This window comes from Anomaloglossus baeobatrachus, chromosome 7 (assembly GCF_048569485.1).
Source record: "Anomaloglossus baeobatrachus isolate aAnoBae1 chromosome 7, aAnoBae1.hap1, whole genome shotgun sequence".
NCBI lineage: Eukaryota > Metazoa > Chordata > Amphibia > Anura > Aromobatidae > Anomaloglossus > Anomaloglossus baeobatrachus.
Window position 1 is genome coordinate 42,493,703 of NC_134359.1, and position 24,990 is coordinate 42,518,692.

At 43.2% G+C, this 24,990-nt stretch overlaps 1 protein-coding gene across 1 annotated transcript in view; it reads right to left on the reverse strand.

Moving 5' to 3' along the window:
• The window catches only part of BAZ2B (bromodomain adjacent to zinc finger domain 2B), a 475,838-nt gene that overhangs the window by 61,909 nt on the left and 388,939 nt on the right, over window positions 1-24,990 (reverse strand). Inside the window, exons 15-19 of the mRNA XM_075319681.1 lie at window positions 15,465-15,675; window positions 13,747-13,839; window positions 13,595-13,656; window positions 12,775-12,840; window positions 2,947-3,012 (exon numbers count right to left, since the gene is read on the reverse strand). Coding sequence (XP_075175796.1) covers window positions 2,947-3,012; window positions 12,775-12,840; window positions 13,595-13,656; window positions 13,747-13,839; window positions 15,465-15,675 — 498 coding nt within the window. The remainder of the gene's footprint in view (window positions 1-2,946; window positions 3,013-12,774; window positions 12,841-13,594; window positions 13,657-13,746; window positions 13,840-15,464; window positions 15,676-24,990) is intronic.

The following is a 24,990-nucleotide window of genomic DNA, read 5'->3' on the forward strand; positions in this document are numbered from 1 at the left end:
ACACAGAACAACTCCCGTACGTCTTCTCTACCTAGTGCAAATGTGTCCAGTAAAAGGCAAAGTCACGCACTGTTCCTATATTCATGAAATTCAGTTATTCATCCCCAGTCCAATCTGGTCAGACTCCATTGGAAAGCCAGTGGGGTCAACAAATATACACAACTAACTATTCTGAACTAGATCTCTAGATTCCTGTCATCCTGGCTGATAATGACTGTAATGGGCTGAATTTAGCTAGCGAGGATTCTCAACGCATAGAGCCGACTTCGCTCTCATTATATTATATGCTATGTTTGGATAAAGATCCATTTACATGGTCAGATATTTTTGCCCTTCGCCCCCAGCAATCAACAATATGGCAAGTAAATCATATGGATCCTGGTATGAACTATCATTTGTGCAATCATTGGTGACTCCCAACCAATGATGATAGGTCCACATAGAAGATCCGATCAATGACAAACAAGCGTTTCCTCAAGTGTCATTCAGGCCGGTCTGCCTGGTAAGAACGGTCATTAGGGAGGTCATTACCCAATGTAGATGGACAGAAAAGGAGACAAGACCCAAGAGCAGGCCGAAACAGGGGCTTAATGTGGTGGCATCTGTAGCCACAAAACATGAGTTATCGTTTGCATGTTCACCTGCTGCTGAATAATGCCCTCAAGGGCATACATAAAAATCCTTTGACCCTATTGCAAAGGTCCGAATTGGGCCCCAACTGCCATGAAAACAACCGATTGGGTTCCCATTTTTACATCTTGTGGTCAATGTGGGTGACATCAGGGGCCCTCCTCTGTCTGACCACTTACATGCTGTTGTCACTGGTCACTACAACATTTAGGCTGCATTCCTAGCTAGCCCAAATGGCAGCAGTTACTGGCAAGCTATGGTGCCGGATCAGTACATCTCCTGCTCCCAACTTCAGATGTGCACGTACAACGGATGTTAGGAGAAGAGGGCACACTATTGATAGGGACTGGGGCTGTTCAACACCGGACCCCCAACTCAAGTGCTTCATAGTAGCTGCATCATCGTCAGACACAAATAAAAAAGGGTCCCTGTGCAAGAACAATATATGGGTTCTTTGCAGCCCAAGAGCTCATCATAATGTACAATTCCAATTGCTTTGTAGGTAGAAATGGGGCCCCCACGCTATTGGGCCCCTGTGAGGCCGCACAGGCTGCACCAATGGTATGTCCGCCCCTGAGCTATGTGGTCTACATCACTGTTAGAAATAAAATATATTAATTCCACTTTCATGCTTCTGCTTCAGTGTCGTTAACAGACTAATTGCATGGTCCATAAATGTACAAGAGTCCAATAGGAGCAGGAAGCTCCCCCTAGTGGTGACTGAGGCCAGACAGAATTCTATCATTGATCTCTTTGTTCCAAGCTGTAAAGCGGATCCATCATTTAGTTTTTATTTCACAAATCAACAGTACATGTGAAAATAAGCAGCTTTTTCCCCTCCCGGACTGATCTTTCATTCCCTTTTCATGGGGGTAAATATGTAAAATCTGTTTTTGGTATACACAGATTCTTTACTAAGATAGGAGAGGACAGTTGGTGCTTTATAATTGTATAGAGAAATTGAGGAGGGTGAGGAGCTGGAGGTGGACACAAATATTCTGCTGCAAGTTCTCCTGAAACAAAATTTACACTTCTCCATAAAACTTTATAAGCACAAACTGCCATCTCCAAGCTCAGTAATGGGAAAATCTGTAGTCGCTGAAGACACATTTTACCTGTGAATTGAGAATTTTGAGAATGAAAGGTAAGTCCCGGCAGGAGGAGAAAGAAACAGATGTCTGTGGTAACATACTGTATATCACAAAGTTTCTTATTTTTACATGTACTATTGATTTATGAGAAAATAATTAAAACAAAGGTTGCTTTTTAAAGAAGCTGGGAATTTGGAGCATTGTGTCTAAAAAATGAAGTTCCAAAGTCTAGACAGATACGAAACTAATCAGTAGAAGAGTTTTGGTGACCAAAGCTAGCTATTTATTAGAAAGGGAACCTGCCAGGTCAGATAATGATATGAGTGTCAAGCTGCCACCAGGGGGAGCTGGAGCTCTGCAGGAGAAGACACTACACGGAGCAACAAGAACCAGGAAGTGGATACACAGTGTGTGCTCGTACACTGCCTCACAGCACAGCTGGGAAGCCGAGCAGCAGGACGTGCAAGGAATTTTCGGGCAGGCCGGGTTAAGCACAGTATAGGCAGAAGGAGGACCGGAGGAAAGAGCAGAAGCGGGGTCGAGGTCAGGCTGAGGTCAGTACCAGAGGAAGCAACCGAGTGGGAAGGTAGGAGAGGGGACAGAGGAATGGAGGGACGACTAGGGGACTGAACACAAACAGGGCACAGGAGCAGATGGATCAGGATAACACTTACAGGACCAGCAATCACAGGCAAAGCGCTAAGCTTATAGCCAGTTCTGGTTGACCGGAGATGACAGTTTTTAAAGCATTCAAGCCCCGGAAGTGAGGCCCGGGAGAAGACTCCGCCCCCTAGCCATGTGGACGGGGAGGCGAAACCGTGACAATGAGTCTGCAGATGTAGGGTTAGTCTGCAAGTTAATAGGTAATATTAGGAATGTGCTCAGCAGCTGTACCAAAAGAGAAAGTGAATTTAATTTTTCCCAGAAGCTGCCAGCTTTCAGTTGTTGCATGACTGAAAGCTGGCAGCTCTCAGGAGAAATAAAGTTCCCTGTTGGTATGACGGCAGATTTACCCTATATTTGCAGATTAATAATGTTATTTACCCTGAGAGGCTCCATTTAAGTATCACCGTGACTCCATGTAGAATAATTTTACTGTGTGGCCCTGGGCCCTTGCGCCCCTGTGCTCAAGATTCTAGCAAAAGCATGTCTCTCAGTCTAAACGCCCTAACCAAAGTAAGTCAGACAGAAAAGAGTGGCAAATGATGCTCTTATCTAAACTAACCTTTATTCGTTTCTCGGCCTCCATTATTTTGGCATTTGCTGCGTCTTCTTTCTTTTTCTTTTTAGCCTGTGCATGCAAAACAGGTCTCAAGGTCATGCAACAGCACAACTACAATCTGAACACTTTATCAGATGCTAGAGAAAGCCTCACGTCCTACTGGGTGACGGCACAATACAGGACACAATGGAGCCGTACTTCTCCTGCATGCTAATGCTCATAGTCCGCCTGCCAATTAAATAATGGGTGCGAGGCTTAAGGTCGCGCACCCTTCATCCTAACACTCCGGCACTGGCTCCTCATCCTAAATCAAACATGAAACATTATGGGGTTAGAGATAGAACGTGTTTCTATGACATAGCCCGGTCTCGGCATTGTTGCTCATGTGCAATCTCCCAAAAAAAATATAGCTTATATTAATTTCAATCTAATTAAATCATGTCTGTGTATATTTCCCATTTTCTTCCTTACTTAATACTGCACTGAAAGGTATGGAGAGTATGCCGCTATCTACTAAACAGTTAAAGGGGTTGTCCACTACTTATACATTGATGGCCTATCCTTAGGATAGATCATCAATGTCTGATTAGCCGGGGTCTGACATCTCGCACCCACGCCAATCAGCTGCTGTCGGTCCCGGCGGCGGCAGCAGGCAGCTGGAAATGCTCAGTTCCGGAGCTGCTCCATTTTATGATAGTGGCTGCGGCCGGGTACTGCACATCCTCCTCCTGTTCAGATCAATAGGAGGCGGATGTGCAGTACCCAGCCGCGGCCACTATCAGAAGACGGAGCAGCTCCGGAACTGAGCATTTCCAGCTGCCTGCTTCCGCCGCCGGCACCAACAACAGCTGATGTGCGGGGTATCAGGCCCCAGCCGATCAGACATTGATGACCTATCCTAAGGGAACCTCTAAGATTACCCAGTGTATTCATTTTAAGCTCTTTGTTGCCCATGAACAAGTCTGTGAACCTTGGATGCTGTATTTTTCCATCCATAGGAATCAAGATGGCAGCAGTCACTTACTGTACCACAGCCTCTTCTGCACAGACAATGAATGTGTCCTGCGCAGAAGTGGACCAATACATAGGCAGCAGAGGGCTTGAAATGATTAGCTATGGTAATAAACCGTACTTACCAATATTTATAAGGATAAATTTAAGATTTTTAAAAGGAATCTGTGAGCAGGTTTTTGCTATTTATTCTTAAGGCCCCGTCACACACAGAGATAAATCTTTGGCAGATCTGTGGTTGCAATGAAATCATGGACATATTGTTCCATTTGTACACAGGCACAAACCTGGCACTGATTGTCCACAATTTCACTGCAACCACAGATCTGCCGCAGATTTATCTCTGTGTGTGACAGGGCCTTTAGAGTCAGAGACCCTGATTCCAAGGATATGTCACTTGCTCAACAGCGTGATGTAGCTTCAATACAATCAGTGTTTTATCAGCAGGAAATTAGTCCAGCTAATCTGTGTAACCCCACCCACATCACCGATTGGCAGCTTACTGACAATGTACACAGGAAGCTGCCAATCAGGGGTGTGGGCGGGGTTACACTCAGCTCAGCATCCATAGCACTTCTACATCTACAGCAGAGAAAACAAGGATTTTAGAGGTTCAATCATTTTTACTATATTTTAAGTTTGAACAAATAAAACAGAATTAATTTCATTAATAAATTTGTTTGACCTACGTTATGAATAAATTACCTTTAAAACAAGGATTTTATTAAAACTAAAAGAAACAGCCCAGTAAGTGACACATCATTGGAATCAGGGTCTCTACCCTTACAACATGCTGCTCTGAGATTCCATATCAAAAACCTGCTGACAGATCACCCCAAGGAATATACACTTTTAGGTGGCGGTTTGATAAACCCGACCCATCTTGAGGTCTGGTTCATTGGACGTCAGGGAAAACTGGTACTATTGTCAAAAATGGGGTACGTTTGTGGAGCAATACAAAAACTTTTATGACATATTAGAAAGTGGCCAACCTCTTTAAAGGAAAATTCCACTCCTACCTAGCAATTTACAAAATTACCCTGCTTACATCTACATTAAAAAATGAGAAACTTTGTAAATAGTTTGCTATCTCACCCCCAGTTTTAATACATGACCCCACGTGTGTTATTGACACAAAAATGGGTAAATTCTCACTTTTGTTGCACACGTGTTTCTAGAAAACAATGCATTGAGGGAGCTAAGATGACTAAACCAGTAAGACTATCAGAATCGACTGTGTGTGTGAATGGAGGAAACATAAAACAACTAAAAATACAATAAAAAAAATCTAATACAAAAAAATGATAAAAAATTATTTGCAAAGTGTTTCAGCTTTTTCCGTTTCTACTGTGAATTTTGCAAAAGATACAGTCATATGAAAAAGTTTGGGCACCCCTGTTAATGATAACCTTTTTTCTTTATAACAATTTGGGTTTTTGCAACAGCTATTTCAGTTTCAGATATCTAATAACTGATGGACTGAGTAATATTTCTGGATTGAAATGAGGTTTATTTTACTAACAGAAATGTGCAATCCGCATTTAAACAAAATTTGACCGGTGCAAAAGTATGGGCACCCTTATCAATTTCTTGATTTGAACCCTCCTAACTACTTTTTACTGACTTACTAAAGCACTAAATTGGTTTTGTGACCTCACTGAGCTTTGAACTTCATAGGCAGGTGTATCCAATCATGAGAAAAGGTATTTAAGGTGGCCACTTGCAAGTTGTTCTCCTATTTGAATCTCCTATGAAGAGTGGCATCATGGGGTCCTCAAAACAACTCTCAAATTATCTGAAAACAAAGATTATTCAACATAGTTGTTCAGGGGAAGGATACAAAAAGTTGTCTCAGAGATTTAAACTGTCAGTTTCCACTGTGAGGAACATAGTAAGGAAATGGAAGAACACAGGAACAGTTCTTGTTAAGCCCAGAAGTGGCAGGCCAAGAAAAATATCAGAAAGGCAGAGAAGAAGAATGGTGAGAACAGTCAAGGACAATCCACAGACCACCTCCAAAGACCTGCAGCATCATCTTGCTGCAGATGGTGTCAATGTGCATTGGTCAACAATACAGTGCACGTTGCACAAGGAGAAGCTTTATGGGAGAGTAATGCGAAAGAAGCCATTTCTGCAAGCAGGCCACAAACCGAGTCGCCTGAGGTATGCAAAAGCACATTTGGACAAGCCAATTACATTTTGGAAGAAAGTCCTGTGGACTGATGAAACAAAGATTGAGTTGTTTGGTCATACAAAAAGGCGTTATGCATGGAGGCAAAAAAACACGGCATTCCAAGAAAAGCACTTGCTACCCACAGTAAAATTTGGTGGCGGTTCCATCATGCTTTGGGGCTGTGTGGCCAATGCCAGCATCGGGAATCTTGTTAAAGTTGAGGGTCACATGGATTCAACTCAGTATCAGCAGATTCTTGACAATAATGTGCAAGAATCAGTGACGAAGTTGAAGTTACGCAGGGGATGGATATTTCAGCAAGATAATGATCCAAAACACCGCTCCAAATCCACTCAGGCATTCATGCAGAGGAACAATTACAATGTTCTGGAATGGCCATCCCAGTCCCCAGACCTGAATATCATTGAACATCTGTGGGATGATTTGAAGCTTGCTGTCCATGCTCGGTGACCATCAAACTTAACTGAACTGGAATTGTTTTGTAAACAGGAATGGTCAAATATCCCTTCATCCAGGATCCAGGAACTCATTAACAGCTACAGGAAGTGACTAGAGGCTGTGATTTTTGCAAAAGGAGGATCTACAAAATATTAATGTCACTTTTATGTTGAGGTGCCCATACTTTTGCACCGGTCAAAGTTTGTTTAAATGCGGATTGCACATTTTCTGTTAGTACAATAAACCTCATTTCAATCCATAAATATTACTCAGTCCATCAGTTATTAGATATATGAAACTGAAATAGCTGTTGCAAAAACCCAAATTGTTATAAAGAAAAAAGGTTAACATTAATAGGGGTGCCCAAACTTTTTCATATGACTGTAGAATCTCTCTAAAAATGGAGTCCTACCATAGCCTAGTAAATTGCTTCTGTCAATTTTAACATGCGGTTATGTAAAAACAAGAGATCGGATCAATATGTCGCCGGTATAATTTGTGCATTACTTTCAGCTCTATTGATGTAGATATTCGTAAAGCTAAATGACATGTCAGGCTGAAGTATACAATCCTCATTTATAAAATATAAGGACCCAGTTTGCGTTAAAAAGGCACAAGTTATAAGAAATTGAGGACAGCAATTACATGGAAATTTCTTGTGCTTTTATGGATATAAAGGATATCAGGAAGAAATTGCAATTCCACCTTCTTCCCTCCATTATACAGTTCCAAAATAATACATTTCACCCCTTCTCCATGATTTAATAATACATTGGGAGACAAAAAATATTTTTTTGGAGAGTAACTAAACTTTTTATCTTTTCTTAAATAATTTTGTCTAGCATGAAAGGTTATTAAACTTTGCAAATCCCTTTATTAGGGGACTTTTTTCTTTAAGCCTTTAAAAAGAAAAGAAAAAATGCTTGTAACTGTTTTTAAAAACATCTGTTTCATAGGCTATGTGCGCACTAGAAAAGTGATTTTTCTCAAGAAAATTTCTTGAGAAACTTCTGGGAGTTGAAGATTACCGCACCTGCGATAAAAAAAACGCACCAAAATTGCGGGAAAAACGCATGCGTTTTTGCCGCGGTTTTTCCGCAGGTTGGTCCCTGCGGTTTTTTTATCCTGTAACTGCAATAAATAATATAGATAATAAATAATCGATAGATAGATAATGGATAGAGGGAAAGATGGATAGATGAATAGATAGATAGATAATAGATGAGAAAGACCTATATAATGTACCACCCCCCTGCATTTTCTAAGCTGGCACCCTTTAGTGACTTTCATGTGGCACTAAAGGGTGCTTAGCCTTGTATTTAGCCAAAAAATAAATAAATAATAAAAAAAAAAACCGACGTGGGGTCCCCCATATCTTTTGTAGCCAGCTAGGGTAAAGCAGACGGCTGCAGCCTGCAGACCACAGCTGACAGCTTTACCTTGGCTGGTAATCCAAAACAGAGGGCACCTCACGCTGTTATTTTACATTAAATAAATAATTTAAAACAAAAAACGTGGGGTCCCCCCCAAATTGGATCACCAGCCAAGGTAAAGCGGACAGCTGTGGTCTGGTATTCTCAGACTAGGGAGGTCCACTGTTATTGGACACTCCCCAGCCTAAAAATAGCAGGCCACAGCCGCCCTAGAAGTGGCGCATCCATTAGATGTGCCAATCCCGTTGCCCTGGTGCGGTGGCAAACGGGGTAACATATTGGGTTTATGCCAGATGTGTAATGTCACCTGGCATCAGGCCCTGGGGTTCGTGATGTCTATCAGATACCCGACATCACAAACGCAGTCAGTAAGAAATAAAAAATAGACAACAAAAAAAGTTTTAATTGAAAAAACACTCCCCAAAACATTCCCTCTTTCACCAATTTATTGAAAAGAACAATCAATTCCAGGTCTGGCGTAATCCAATAAGGGGGTGCCATGACGATCCATACCATAGTCAATGTCCCAGTCAAAGAACAACAAAATGTTCCCCATTGGCTGGGAGAGCAATGCAGTGACCTGAGCTAACATCAATAGGTCAGCCCAGGTCACTGCAGGGGATAACGAGCGCTGCTGTCAGTAGGTTAGATGAGATCATTACCTGCAGTGACGGTCTCCTGCTCTGCTGGCGTCAGCACTGTCACTGACTACTATGCCCACCGCGTTCTCAGCAGTATCGCAGGAACCCGTGACGTCACCGCTAGTGACAGTCCGGGCCGCCCGCAAGACGGGCATAGAAGGCAGTGACAGCGCTGATGTCAGCAGAGCAGGAGATCGTCACAGCAGGTAATGATCTCATCTAACCTGACAGCAGCGCTCATCATCCCCGCGGCTGCCAGCACTGCAGCGTGACAAGCTGCTGATACTGCAGGGCGGGCAGACACTGACAGTGCTGTGCAGGCAGCCGCGGGGCTGGAGTGGGACACAGACTGCACAGGCACCTGGAGGTCACACGGAAGTGCTTCCGTGCGGCGTCCAGGGAGTGTGATGTGTGTGTTTACTCTCTGCTCTGCTTCCTTTTCCTGTCATAATGACATCACTTCCCTGCAAAACGCAGGCAGTGATGAACATTACCACAGGTAAACCGCGGCTATACCGGGGGTATACCGCACATAATTTGCTACCTGCGGTATACCCCCGGTATTTCGCAATTACATTACAGTGAATGGAGTGAAATACCGCAGGTACCTGCGGAAAAGAAGTGATATCCACATTTTCTCAAGAAATTCTGCAGAAAGAATTTTCTTGAGAAAAAAAACGCAGTGTGCGCACAGCTATTTTTTTTTCCCATAGGTTTTGCTGGGAAATGTCTGCAGAAAGATTACAAACATTTCTCAAAAAATTTCTGCAGCAAAACCGCGGGTAAAACCGCAGGTAAAAACGCAGTGTGCGCACAGGGCCATACTCTGTCTGTCTTTAACTTTAATGACATCATAACATACTCATTTGGAGTACAGTTGATGGCAGTGATCGGTCAGCAACTGTATCTAACTAAGTTTGGGAAGAAGATGCTGCAGAAGATTATTCTGATGAGCACAACACTAAGGCGGGCTTTACACGCTGCAACATCGCTACCATCGGCTAGCGATGTCCAGCACGATAGCACACGCCCCCGTCGTACATGCGATATATGGTGTTTGCTGCCGTAGCGAACACTATTGCTACGGCAGCCTCACATGCACATACCTGGTCGGTGACGTCGCTGTGACTGCCGAACTATCCCTCCTTCAAGGGGGAGGTGCATTCGGTGTCACAGCGACGTCACCGCGACGTCACCAAAAGGCCGGCCAATAGCAGCGGAGGGGCGGAGATGAGTGGGACATAACATGCCGCCCACCTCCTTCCTTCCGCATTGCTGGTGGACGCAGGTAAGGAGATGTTTGTCGGTCCTGCGGCTTCACACACAGCGATGTGTGGTGCTGCAGGAACGACAAACAACCTCGTAGCTGCAGCAGGAGCGACATTATGGAAATGAACGACGTGACACAAATCAGCGATTTTTGTCACTTTTGCGCTCGTTCATCGTCACATCTAGGCTTTACACATTGCGATGTCGCTACCGGCGCCGGATGTGCGTCACTAACGACGTGACCCCGACGATATATCAGTAGCGATGTTGCAACGTGTAAAGCACCCCCAAAGGCCGCTTTACACGCTGCGACATTGCTAGCATCGGCTAGCAATGTCGCGTGCGATAGCACCCGCCCCGTCGGTGGCACGATCTGTGGTGATCGCTGCCGTAGCGAACATTATCGCTACGGCAACGTCACACGCACATACCTGTTCTGCTACGTCGCTGTGACCGGCGGTGACCTGTCAATCAGGCAGATCTCACCACCGACCAGTGACCAGCCCACAGCCACCAGCGACGCGTGGAAGCTAAGGTAAATATCGGGTAACCAAGCGTTTGGTTACCCGATATTTACCTTGGTTTCCAGCGCACACCGCTTAGCGCTGGCTCCCTGCACTCCTAGCCAGGGTACACATCGGGTTAATAAGCAAACCGCTTCACTTATTTACCTGATATGTACTCTGGCTACGTGTGCAGGGAGCAGGGAGCCGACACTGGCAGCCTGAGAGCCGCAGACGCTAGTAACCAAGGTAAATATCGGGTAACCAAGCAAAGCACTTCGCTTGCTTACCCGATATTTACCTTGGTTACAGCTTACCGCAGGCTGCCGGCTCCCTGCTCCCTGCACATTCAGATAGTTGCTCTGTCGCTGTCAAACACAGCGATGTGTGCTTCTCAGCGGGAGAGCAACGTCCAAAAAATGAACCAGAGCAGTGTGTAACGAGCAGCGATTTCACAGCAGGGGCCAGATCGCTGCTCTGTGTCACACACAGCGAGATCGCTAATGAGGTCACTGGTGCATCACAAAAACCGTGACTCAGCAGTGATCTCGCTAGCGATCTCGCTATGTGAGAAGTACCCCTAAGGCCCCATCACACACAGAGATAAATCCTTGGCAGATCTGTGGTTGCAGTGAAATCATGGACATATTGTTCCATTTGTACACAGCCACAAACCTGGCACTGATTGTCCACAATTTCACTGCAACTGCAGATTTATCTCTATGTGTGACAGGGCCTTTACACATCATGCATACAGCATGGTGTGTGAGGCTCTCTGTGGCTCAGTAACCTGGGGTCATCATGGTGATGGATCCAGGGTTACCATGGCAGTGAATGGGTCCCTGTGATTGCATTACAGCGACCCGATTGCCAGGTGCCTCCTAAACGCAGTGATTGCACTAATCGCCGTATTTAGGGGGTTAAACTGCTGGGAGTGGCGTAAATGCAATAAATATGCGTTTTTTCTGCTGCGCTTTTCCTACGAAAACATAGTTTTTTTATGTACAGAAAAGAAGCACATAATTAAGCAACGTAGGTACATAGCTTCAGAGGAGAAGACAGGAGCTGACCAATCACTGCCGTCATCTGTACTCTGAAAGCATAAGCACTGATATCAATACAGCTGAAGGCAGGAAGATAGACTGGTGAAAAGCCCAGGGTTTAGGGGTACTTTGCACACTACGACATCGCAGGTGCGATGTCGGTGGGGTCAAATTGAAAGTGACGCACATCCAGCATCGCAGGCGATATCATAGTGTGTAAAGCCTAGATGATACGATTAACGAGCGCAAAAGCGTCGTAATCGTATCATCGGTGTAGCGTCGGCGTAATCCATAATTACGCTGACACAACGGTCCGATGTTGTTCCTCGTTCCTGCGGCAGCACACATCGCTGTGTGTGAAGCCGCAGCAGTGAGGAACATCTCCTATCTGCGTCACCGCGGCTCCCGTAGGATATGCGGAAGGAAGGAGGTGGGCGGGATGTTTACATCCCGCTCATCTCCGCCCCTCCGCTCCTATTGGCCGCCTGCCGTGTGACGTCGTAGTGGCGCCGCACGACCTGCCCCCTTAATAAGGAGGCGGGTCGCCGGCCAGAGCGACGTCGCAGGACAGGTGAGTCCATGTGAAGCTACCGTAGCGATAATGTTCGCTACGGCAGCTATCACAAGGATATCGCAGCTGCGACGGGGGCGGGGACTATCGCGCTCGGCATCGCAGCATCGGCTTGCGATGTCGCAGCGTGCAAAGTGCCCCTTAGAAGCCACGTACAAGGAATTTTTCTTTTTTAAAAGAAAAGAAGACAAATCTTCTAATAAAGTGATTTGCACAGTTTCATAGTTTTCCATGCTGGACAAAATTTAAAGAAAAATAAAGTTTCGATACTCCGTAATACATTGCAATTACTATTCTGATCTAACACCTGATACTAAGAAAATAGAAGACACATGTACTGTAGTGTAGAGTCGCATATCAGGGACTTCCTATTCATTAGTTATCATGTATAGTAGGCTACGATTGACTTTTCTGTTCCTCCACTTGTCTCTAATTTTAGACAAAGGCACATGGTGTGAATTCTACAGAAATTGTGTTATGTTGACGGTGTTTTGCTATGCTGCTTAATACAGTGCCATATGGACGCACCATACAGAGGTCCACAGAGTACCCCTGTATTTGCTCTGCCATATGCACGAAACCTACGTAAGCCTGAATGTAGCACCGGTCTATACATTCATGCGACGAGTACCGCCCTCTAATCTTGACACATGCCCAAAAAGCAAAATACAAAGAGAAAGTCATATAAAATATGTGGTAAGCACAAAGCAGCGGATACTCCCTGATACCTCTAGAATTTGTTGGGCACGCAGTTCTTTTTCCATCCGTATCTGTTCAATTCTCTTGATTTTTTCCTAAGATTGGAAGAAAGGATTATGAGAAAAAAATGTACATTACACAACTGGAAGCTGCGGTGGCTGTGCGACGGGTGTCCCAGATTGTCTGTCCGTGATCCGGGCTTCAAATTAAGGTGCCCGGAGTCAGCGCGTGCGCAGATGTAGCTCTTGGATGAGAGCTCCATCTGCGTATGCGCCACTCCGGGCGCCAGTTCTTTGAAGCCCGGACCGCCGACAGAGCATCTGGGATACTTGCCGCACCAGCCTACTCCACCACAAAACCACCCCAGCTTCCGCTGCCAGCACACACAGACCCGCTGCCGCCAGCACTGACCCACCATCGCTGCCGCCAGCACTGACCCACCATCGCTGCCGCCAGCACTGACCTGTCGCCGCTGCCATCACTGACCCGCCACTGCTGCCAGCACTGACCCCCCCCGCCGCTGCCAGCACAGACCTGCCGCTGTTGCCAGCACAGCCTCCTGTGACCCCGCTCCACCACCACTGCTGCCCCCATCCGGTAAGGCAACACCGGAGTATAAGACAGACTCCATTTTTTATTTATTTATTTTTTACCTTTTTTCATCTCTAAATTTGGGGTGCGTCTTATAATCCGGTGCGTCTTATAAAACGAAAATATACGGTATTTAATGATGCACATATCCAGGCCAGAAGGAGTGTCCCATTAATGCACATGTAGGACTACAACATTTGGCAGTTTTAATGTAGATTATCAAAAAAATGTCCAAAAACAAACAAACAATCTTGTTACCTGTTGTTTCAGTATCTTAATTTGCTCCTTTTGTTTCCGCTTCTCTTCTGCAACCATAATAGCTGGAACACAAACATGGCTACATTTAATTTAGGCGGTCTATGATGAAAAGTCATCATATCATCAAAAAAATCATATCACCGTTGTTCTACCTTGCTGTTTCTTGGCTTCTTTAGCTGCTCGCACTTGCTCTTGTTTCTGAAGCTTTCGCAGAAGTTTTATCTGTGCAGCCTGTCTGGCGATTTCTATAAACCAAGAAAAAAAGGATGGACCCATGGGAATGAGACACTCATTGTGCATTGTATAGCATTGTTTAATGTGCGCTGTATAGCATTATTTTATATGCGCTGTATAGCATTGTGTTATAGGATTGCATTCTATTGAAACACCGGCATGGTGGCTCAGTGGTTAGCACTGCAGTCTTGTAGCGCTGGGGTCCTGGGTTCAAATCCCACTAAGGACAACATCAGCAAGGAGTTTGTATGTTCTCCCCGTGTTTGCGTGGGTTTTCTCCGGTTTCCTCCCACACTCCAAAGACATACAGATAGGGAATATAGATTGTGAGCCCCGATGGGGACAGTATTCCTGATTAATGTAAAGCGCTGTGGAATATGTTAGCGCTATATAAAAAATAAAGATTTATTTATTTAAACACCCTACACCTGCAATGAACTTACAACACTTGACCCCACAACGTACTGACATGTCATTGTGATAGAGCTTTGCGTCAGCCTATGGGGGTGGCTGAGCTCGTAGGCCCTAGTATGACTCCATCACTTCCTTAAAGGGAACCTGTCACCAGATTTTTCCCTATTAAAAAAAAAATACCACCTTCTGCAGCTCCTGGGCTGCATTCTAGGAAGGTGCACCTTGTTGCTGGCCCCCTTTTCAGACCTCCAAAACAACTTTATAAAATATTACCTTTTCGTATGCAAATTAGTTTAGTTGGCCAGATGGGCAGGCTCTATTTCACCTTCTGCCCCCCCTCCTGCCGCTGTTCACCGTCCCCCAGTCTTGATTTGCATGGATGCGCAAGCACAAGATTATGGTCGGGTACGAGGATGACACTGGTGAGGTTATGCACAGCGCCGCCCATAATCTCGAGCCTGCGCAAATACATCACCGGCGCACGCAGGGAAAGTTTCTGCTCAGGCCTGCGATAGTGGCCTCTGCTAACTGCGCCTGTGCGAGACTTTGGCATCAGCGTGGAGGATGACGGGGCCGTCGTCATCCATGCAAATCAAGACTGGTGGATGGCGAACAGCAGCAGGAGGGGGGACAGAAATAGAAATAGAGTCCGCCCATTTGGCCAACCAAACTCATTTGCATACAAAAAGATAATATTTTATAAAGTTGTTATTTAGGTCTGAAAGGGGGGCCAGCAACAAGGTGGACCTTCATAGAATGCAGGCCAGGAGCTACAGAAGGTGATATTTTTTGTTTAATAGGGAAAAATCTGGTGACAGGTTCCCTTTAAAGGATATGGACATCTTCGGAAAATATTTTTGCCATTTTGGTTTTATTAAAAATTTTGCAGTGTTTGGCTGCGTTTGCCTGCACATTGCTGGCTGCAGAATGAGTCCACGAATGATCCCATGCTGTAATATCTGTATACTCTTTTGTGTCCTCCCCTGCCCAGGAAATGTGGTATGATCAGACCATATCCCTGTAGGGTCAGACACAGCCATTACACAGTACACAGCAGGGACACATATATCACATTATCTCAGCACAGGAACATTATTTTTAATCCCATCCAATTGTAGAAAATTATTATTATTCCAAGATCTATTGATTGAAATGAGTTTTGATCATGGAACAATCCTGTTAATGACTGAGTGGACCTTGGTTATTCAGGGAGCTCACATACCTTGTGCCTGGAGCTTTCTGAGGAGCTTTGCTTCATCGTTCACGGCAAAATCTGGGTTTCCTACATTGGGGGGTCGTCCTTTTCGGCGTCTCATCCTGGTTTCCTCTCTAGCAAGTTGCCTCTCTGGATTTGGCGGTCGTCCTCTGCGTCCTTCCATTGCTCTGATACGGGGAACAATTTCTTCTTCGTTCAGAAGACACCATTGCAATCCCTTAAAAAAGATAAAGAGGGATCAGTGTGACCACAGGAGAGCGCCGATGCCACCACAACTATCAGCACGATGCACATGCACATATTAAAGGATAGCATATAAAGTACTTAATCATTTTATATGTGAAATATGCTGGAAAGGATTCAGTACTTAAAGAAGATTTCCGCTACTATGATATTGATGACCCATCCTCCAGACAGGTCATCAATATCAGATCGGTGGCGGTCTGACACCCGGCATCCCACCTATCAACTGTTACCAGATCCGTCCAAAGCTGGATGTAAACAGTACTGGCGCAAGACATCACTGTTCTGTAAACTGTCTAGTGGCCGCTACCGGGTACGGTACTGCAGATCTGCTCCTATTCATTGCTATTTAGGCTGTTCATAGACGCTATTAAATATACAGCTGCACTCTGAGACCTTTTTTTATGTCCCAAGTGTCTCAATTTATAAATGTAACTCCTTAACAGTAATGCATATCCAAATTCCTATATTCAATGTTCACAAACCTTAGCCTCTCAGAGTGCAACACTATATTTCATGCTCAGTTTGCACCTGTTCACATTTGTCTGTTAGGAAGTGCCGTCAGTTTTAGATTATAGAGTCATGCCTACTGACTGAGAACTCCTTCCCACCAGCTTAAGGCAATTTTTAATATTCTATTAGTAGGTTACTGCCTGCTCATAAAAATGTAGACTTTTCAACCAAGATACAGGCATTTAGGTAAGGACCCAGCAAAAGAGATACGCCTTGACGCTGGCTGTTGGGCTCACATAAAACTGGCCTTTTTATGGACTACGTGTCAATTTTTACAATTATTTCCTTAGCAGTAATGCATGTCAAAATTCCTATATTCAATGTTTCCATACCTAAGCATCTCAGAGTGCAGGTGTATATTTGTTACAATATATTTCGGGTTCAGTTTGCACCTGATCACATTTGTCTGTTAGGAAGTGTTGTCAGTTTTCTCATTTTCGTTCATAGACGCTTTCACATGGAGGCTTTCAAAACTTTGCCAAAATCTATCAATACGCTTTACCTACCCATATGCCAAGCTTCATTGCTTGGTATAAGAGTAAAAGATAAAAATGGGTGAACAACATGTAAAAAGAATAATAATAAAAAAAAACTAAAAAGATATCCATGCTTGATATGAGCACTGCGGTGCACTGTGTATCACTTGCCATTGGTTCCAAATAGTCTAAAGGTGCAGGTCAAGTTGGGGAACTTGGTTCTGCTTACTGGCAAGGAGGGCACACAGAAAGCCAAATAGTCTGATTGGCATGAGCGAGGGGGCTTTAATCTAGCGTGCATATCTGCACATCAAGAAGCGAGAGAGGGAGCAAATGTTTTACATCCTACAGGTGGTCTAAATCCAAGGGTTTTGTCCCAGGAATCATCACCCTTGAAATAAGGGAAAAATATAATCATGTATATTCTGTATATATACTGTGTGTACATATACACACACATATATATATATATATATATATATATATATATACACACATACATACATACATACATACATACATACATACATACACACACACACACACACACACACACACACACACACTCTTTAGTGTATATATGCATTGGGGGGGAAAAGTATTTAGTCAGCCACCAATTGTGCCAGTTCTCCCACTTAAAAAGGTGGGAGAGGCCTGCAATTGACATCATAGGTAGACCACAACTATGAGAGACAAAATGAGAAAAAAAAATCCAGAAAATCTGTGTGTCTGATTTGGAAAGATATTTTGTGCAAATTATGGTGGAAAATAAGTATTTAGTCATCTAAAAACATGCAAGATTTCTGGCTCTCACAGACCTGTAACTTTTTCTATAAGAGGCTCCTCTGTCCTCCACTCATTACCTGTAGTAATGGCACCTGTTTGAACTTCTTATCAGTATACAACACACCTGTCCACAACCTCAAACAGTCACACTCCAAACTCCACTATGGTGAAAACCAGAGAGCTGTAGAAGGACACCAGAAACAAAATTGTAGCCCTGCAACAGGCTGGGAAGACTGAATCTGCAATAGGCAAGCAGCCTGGTGTGATGAAATCAACTGTGGGAGCAATAATAAGAAAATGGAAGACATACAAGACCACTGATAATCTCCCTCGTTCTGGGGCTTCACGCAACATCTCACCCCGTGGGGTCCAAATTATAACAAGAACGGTGAGCAAAAATCCCAGAACCACACGGGAGGACCTAGTGAATGACCTGTATAAAGCTGGGAAAACCGTAACAAAGGTTACCATCAGTAAAACACTATTCTACATAAACTCAGATCCTGCAGTGCCAGACGTGTTCCCCTGCTTAAGCCAGTACATATCCAGGCCTTTCTGAAGTATGCTAGAGAGCATTTGGATTATCCAGAAGAGTAGTGGTCATATGGTCTGATGAAACCAAAGTAGAACTGTTTGGTAGAAACACAACTCGTCGTGTTTGGAGGAGACAGAATGCGGAGTTGCATCCAAAGAACAACATACTTACTGTGAAGCATGGGGGTGGCAACATCATGCTTTGGGGCTGTTTCTCTGCAAAGGGACCAGGATGACTGATCCATGTACATGACAGAATGAATGGGGCCATGCATCGTGAGATTTTGAGTGCAAAACTCCTTCCATTAGCAAGGGAATTGAAGATGAAACATGGCTGGGTCTTTCAGCATGATAATGATCACAAACACACCACCTGGGCAAAAAAAGAGTGGCTTTGTAAGAAGCATATGAAGGTCCTGGAGTGGCCTTAGCCAGGCTCCAGATCTCAACCCCATAGAAAACCTTTGGAGGGAGTTGAAAGTTTGTGTTTCCCAGCGACAGGCCCAAAACATCACTGCTCTAGAGGAGATCTGCATGGAGGAATGGGCCAACATACCACCAACAGTGTGTGCCAACCTTGTGAAGACTTACAGAAAATGTCTGACCTTTGTCATTGCCACAAAGGATAGATAACAAAATATTGAGATGAACTTTTGTTATTGACCAAATACTTAATTTCTACTATAATCTGCAAAAAATATCTTGCCAAATCAGACGTGGTAATTTTCTGGATTTGTTTTCTCATTTTGTCTCTCATAGTTGTGGTCACCTATGATGTCAATTACAAGCCAACCTCATATTTTCAAGTGGGAGAACTTGCACAATTGGTGGCTGACTAAATACGTTTTGTCTCCCACTGTACGTAGCTGCAATAATCGGGTCCACCTCAAATCTCCACAGACTACCCAACCTATTATACCACAGATAAATCTCAGTAGTCATGAAGCCAATGTGGCCAAAAACTTGCTGGAGACACCTAACTTTTTTTATGATGGAGGTGGAAATTTTTATTACTGCGCAACTACAAAATAATTTGTACTTCTTCAATGGTCTAAAGGACAATAAAATCCTCACTAATATATCCACCACTGCCTTACACCATGCTATGATCTCAAGAGAAAATGTGGTAAAATAACCCAAAAAGTTGTATGTACCACGACAAATCACTGACAAGAGTGGCAATGTCAGTGAGGTTTACAAGTCAGTGCATGGCCAGTGATAGCCAGTGGCATCATTACAGTATTAACAATGGTCAGTAGAGCTCTACAAAATTATGGGCTTACTTTAAGGCCGGGGCCACACGGGGACTACTGCGATCCACTTGCATGACACTCGGCTCGTGCTGGCAGTACAGCAGAGCCGAGTGTCATGCGTGTGTCCTTGCAACTGAGGTCCGTTCGTGCGAGCAGACCTCAGCTGCAGGGGGCAGGCCGGCACTCAGGAGGGGAGGGAGGGATTTCTCTCCCTCTCTCCTGCGTAGCCGGCTATTGCCATTCTCGCACTGCACTGGCAGTACACCGGTGTACCACGAGTGCAGTGCGATTTTTCTCTCGCCCCATTCACTTGAATGGGTGCGAGAGAAAGAGTCTCGCATTACAAGCATGCTGCGATTGTTTTCTTGGTCCGATTAGGGCTGAGAAAACAATCGCTCATGTGTGCTGACACACAGGCTAGAATTGGTCTGAGGGGAATGCGATGTTTATCGCACTCCACTCGCACTGTTTTTCTCGCTGTGTGGCTTAGGCCTAACAGGCATCCCGATGATTAAAAAACACTGGTTGTAAGAAGAGATCGTCTATGTGATGGGTCCATTGTTATAGCCAAAATACTTAAAATACCATAATTGTGCTATTGTTTTTATATATATATATATATATATATATATATATACACATACAGTACACATGTACGTGTGTGTGTGTGTGTGTGTGTGTGTGTGTGTGCGTGTGTGTGTATTTCGCTCTAAAATATTTTCAGTCCCTACTTATATTGATAGCCGCATCTTATTTTTAGAATTGCTATAACCTGGTATAATATAATATTTTCTTACATTTAATTTTTACTTTAAGGATTCTTGTGATGAATGGTAAAGCACAGGGGAGCTGACTTGTGTTTCTTAAATAAGATTTGTCTATGTAGTTAATTAGTGTTTAGTGACTTGTTCTTTTTTTTTTTTTACTGGATTAGCAGAACATAAAAATGCAAAGTGATTCTTGTGTAATGTATGTACTGTATTTACAGAGGCCTTTATGCACTAATGTGAATTAAAAATGCAATTTCATAATGGAGCTGAAGGTCCGGTGCCTGATTGCCCCCCTCCATTTATTCTCTATGGGGCTGATCTGAAAAGCCGGGCACAGTTTAGGGAGCGGAGGTTGACCATGTGCACTGCTCTCTAATTTAGGATAAAAGTACCCCATTCTACTGATCGATGGGCGTCCCAGTGGTCGTACACCCACGATCAACAAATTAAGTACAAGCTGGTGTGAATTGATTCGCATGTCCCAGTGCATGAGCAACAAAAGTGGTTTTTGGCCACTGGATGGGAGCAAGAGAACCGAACAATCTCTTACCTGATGGCATTTGTGCGTTTTCTTATAATTAGCAGTCCTGGTGCGATGCCACGTGTGTCACTCAATCCCAATGTATTCATGCTGGGTGGCTAATCAAAAAGACCGCCACGGATGCTGTTGTCGCCGATGGACTGAGACATACAAATCGATACACTCCAGCTCTAGTTATTACTTAGTTTTTGGACAGGTGATAAAAAAGGTAGCTAGTAGAAATAAGCGAGTTTGTGGTAGTTTGGTTTAGTGCGTGCAACCGAGTCGTACCTCCACCGATTTAGACTTGGCCTGAACCACAAAAGAAGTCATTGATTCGCAGTTCGGTTCCCACCCACATGCAGCCATCTATAAGCAGATTACTTCCAGTACGGGTGGGCGCAGTTTTTCCATTTTTGCTAGGGTTGCACACTACATCTGATAACGCTGTTGTTACCCCCAGTGTGAGCCGCTCAAACACTGAGCGTACCGGAACACAGTGATGCTCTCGCGAGTGAAGTTCACACGTAAAGCATCTGAACGCTAAACCCAAACTTTTTTTTTTTAAAGTCAGTTTTCCCCAGGTTCGCTCATCTCTAGTAGTAAGCAGCTATTCCTCCATACTTTCTTATACGCATTCACGGCCGATTTGACTGAGCATGCATGCGTTTTTAATGGGGAGAATGGAGTAAGACATCACATCTCTCTTCAGCATTGGGCTTTGAAATTCAAGCTGCCTACTCTTCTTCCCTCCTTTGCAGTAAAGTTCGGAGGAATAAAAACATCCAGCAGCTGAGAACTTCCAAAACTTTTATATTATAAAAAAAAACTTCGAACATCTTTGTAAAATCCCCTAACTAGCACCATTAAAAAAAGTTAAAAAAAAGCAAACATGTTTCGGATGCGAGTCCTTAATCATTGCACACCAAATTTCGGAGGCTCTTGTGCAGATTAGATGATCACCTAAGTCCATAGAAGCCAATATTCATCTAATATACTGTAATATGTGGACCTCTAATTGAGAAGGTATAGGAAGTTAAATTAGAGAAGCCCCACATATAACCCAAAAATCAACAACTACTGTTTTATTTCTTTTTCCATTGGAAGAAACAGATTCTCAGAAAAAGACTGATGGCACATTCTACTTTTCTAATGTGAACAGGTGCAACATGAACTTGAAACATAGTAACAAAAAGGAGGTAGTTGCACTATGTAGTGCTAAAACATTAGAAAGGTAGGATGTGCCATCAGTCTTTTTCTTAGATTACAGGGTTATGCCTTCTGTTTGAGCACTCCTGCACTTCAGCCTTAGGCTATTTTAATTCTCCATATGCAGGTTTCTATCTGCCCATAAATTGTAGGTTTTTTAACCCAAAGAGAGGCATTAGTTTGGTAGGGACCCAAAGAAAAGAGGTCACCTTGCCGTTGGCTGTTGGGCTTTCATAAAACTGCCCATTTTTGAGTGCTAAGTATCTATATTGATACATGTTTTTCATAGCAGTAATGCATCTCTATATTCCCATATTCATTGTTTCACATATCTTAGCACCACAGAGTTCAACAACTGTCTCTTATATGTTACTATATTTCATGTTCAGTTTGCTCCTGTTCACATTAGAAAGTTAGGATGTGCCATCAGTCTTTTTCTGAGATTACAGGGTCATACCTTCTGATTGAGCACTCCTGCTCTTCAGCCTTAGGCTATTTTAATTCTCCATTTGCAGGTTCCTTTGCATCCAAAAATTGTACGTTTTTAACCCAAAGAGTTGCATTAGTTTGGTAGGGACCCAACAAAAAGAGGTCACCTTGCCGTTGGATGTTGGGCTCACATAAAACTGACCATTTTTGTGTGCTAAGTATCTCAATTTTTGTATGTTTTTCATAGCAGTAATGCATGTCTATATTCTCGTATTCATTGTTGCACATATCTTAGCACTACAGAGTGCAACTGTCTTCTTTATGTTCCTATGTTTTATGTTCAGTTTGCTCCTGTTCACAATCTTTTTCTTAGCTTGCATGATCATGCCTTCTGTTTGAGCAATCCTGCTCTTCAGCTTTACGCTATTTTAATTCTCCATTTGCAGGTTCCTTTCCGCCAATAAAATGTGGGTTTTTTTAACCCAAAAAAAGGCATTAGCTTGGTAGGGACCCAACGAAAACAAGTCGCCTTGCCGTTGGCTATTGGGCTCACATAAAACGGCCATTTTTTGTGCTAAGTATCTCAATTTTTGCATGTTTTTCATAGTAGTAATGCATGTCTATATTCCCATATTCATTGTTACACATATCTTAGCACCACAGAGTGCAACAACTGTCTCCGTTATGTTCCCATGTTTTATGTTCAGTTTGCTCCTGTTAACATTAGAAAGGTAGGATGTGCCATCAGTCTTTTTCTTAGATTACAAGGTTATGCCTTCTGATTGAGCACTCCTGCTCTTCAGCCTTAGGCTATTTTAATTCTCCATTTGTAGGTTCCTTTCCGCCCAAAAATTGTACGTTTTTAACCCAAAGAGATGCATTAGTCTGGTAGGGACCCAAGAAAATGAGGTAGCCTTGCCGTTGGATCTTGGGCTCACATACAACTGGCCATTTTTGTGTGCTAAGTATCTCAATTTTTGCATGTTTGTCATAGCAGTAATGCATGTCTATATTCCCAATTCATTGTTCTACATATCTTAGTACTACAGAGTGAAACTGTCTCCTTTATGTTCCTATGTTTCATGTTTCGTTTGCTTCTGTTCAGTCTTTTTCTTAGCTTGCATGGTCATGCCTTCTGATTGAGCACTCCTGCTCTTCAGCTTTAGGCTATTTTAATTCTCCATTTGCAGGTTCCTTTCGGCCAATAAATTGTAGGTTTTTTTAACCCAAAAAGAGGCATTAGTTTGGTAGGGACCCAACAAAAAGAGGTCGCCTTGCCATTGGCTGTTGGGCACACATAAAACTGGCCATTTTTGTGTGCTATGTATCTGAATTTTCGCATGTTTTTCATAGCAGTAATGCATTTCTATATTCCCATATTCATTGTTCCTCATGTCTTAGTGCTACGGAGTGTAACTGTCTCCAGATTTTGATTTTTTTATTTTTTTTTTTTTTAAATCAGGTTCATTTTTCTAAAATTATCAAAAAACACATAGCATATATAGCAGTCCCTTCCCCTGCAAGAACTATTTGGGAAAAGGGATAAGACCGTCTTCGGTCTTCTGATTAGCTTTTCCAGGCAATACTAATATTTATTTGCACTAATTCTTTCTCAACATCGCCTAATTTAAACACTGTAGCAAAAATGTGCAGTTTTTCTGGAAAATAATCAGATATTATTTGATTTTGCTAAGAAAATAGCACAAGTATTAAGTTCATTCGTACAGCTCTCATACACTATATGATCTATGTTTACACGGCCAATGATCGGAGATATTTATAGGCAACGTTCAAGAGTCAATTTTCTTCTTTCTGGAGAGGAGACGATGTGCACGGTAATAGATGAATATCCGTTACGGCCAAATCATTGGAGAATTTTTGCTTACCAAGTCCCATGAACCATGATATGTTAGTACATCAAGGCCGAAAATGAGGATGACCCGACCAAATGCAAGCCGTAACAGAGGTCTAGTCGTAATAGTCTTGTGTTTTCCACCACAATACAAACACTCGCTAATGTAAAGTCTGCAGAGACGCTATACAAGAAACTATCATACTGTGTCCTAGCAAGATGAATGGAAGATGTTCTGAGCGCCCCAGTAATGCCGAGAACGACGCAAAAAAGCAGAACTCAACTTATCATACTTTACAAGGTCTCTGCAGTAATAAGCCCAGCCGCTAACGATGCTGCTCACAAACTATAAACTGAAGATCAAAACGTGAACTCCTATCATCTTTCCCCAAGTAGCCTTCTAATCAGGACCGGAATCAAAGACGCTGCATCCATCTTTAAAGCTTCCGTTTCACTTAGATGTCTTCAATATATCTTCTTTAGTTTTGCCTCTTATTATTCTGATAGTTCCTTGTCAGATCCTCCAGCGGTTTTTTTTTTAAACTTCTAAGAAATCGCAATAAACTATTTCATGATGCCCCTTCTATGTGGGCCCAGCGGAGTAAAGTACACCGAGTAATTGAGTCTGTTGACCAAATGTTATTAATTGTCATATAACAAGTAGGAATCGGAAGAAACTAGACCGACGCCATTCAAAGGGGCTGAGATCTGTGGAATACAGAATTAACCATTAAAGCTTAGTTGTAGTCACTTTACTATATAACTCCATTATTAGTGAAGTGTAATCTACATATAGATTTTTTTCAAGTCTCAGTTGAACAACATCTATATGGAAAATGAGGGCTCCATCTCAGTTTGGATTCGTGTTTTTTGCCCTCTTTTTTTTTTTTTTTTGCTCCAAACTATTAATTAATAGGAAAGTATAAAAACTCACTACAGTTAGTACA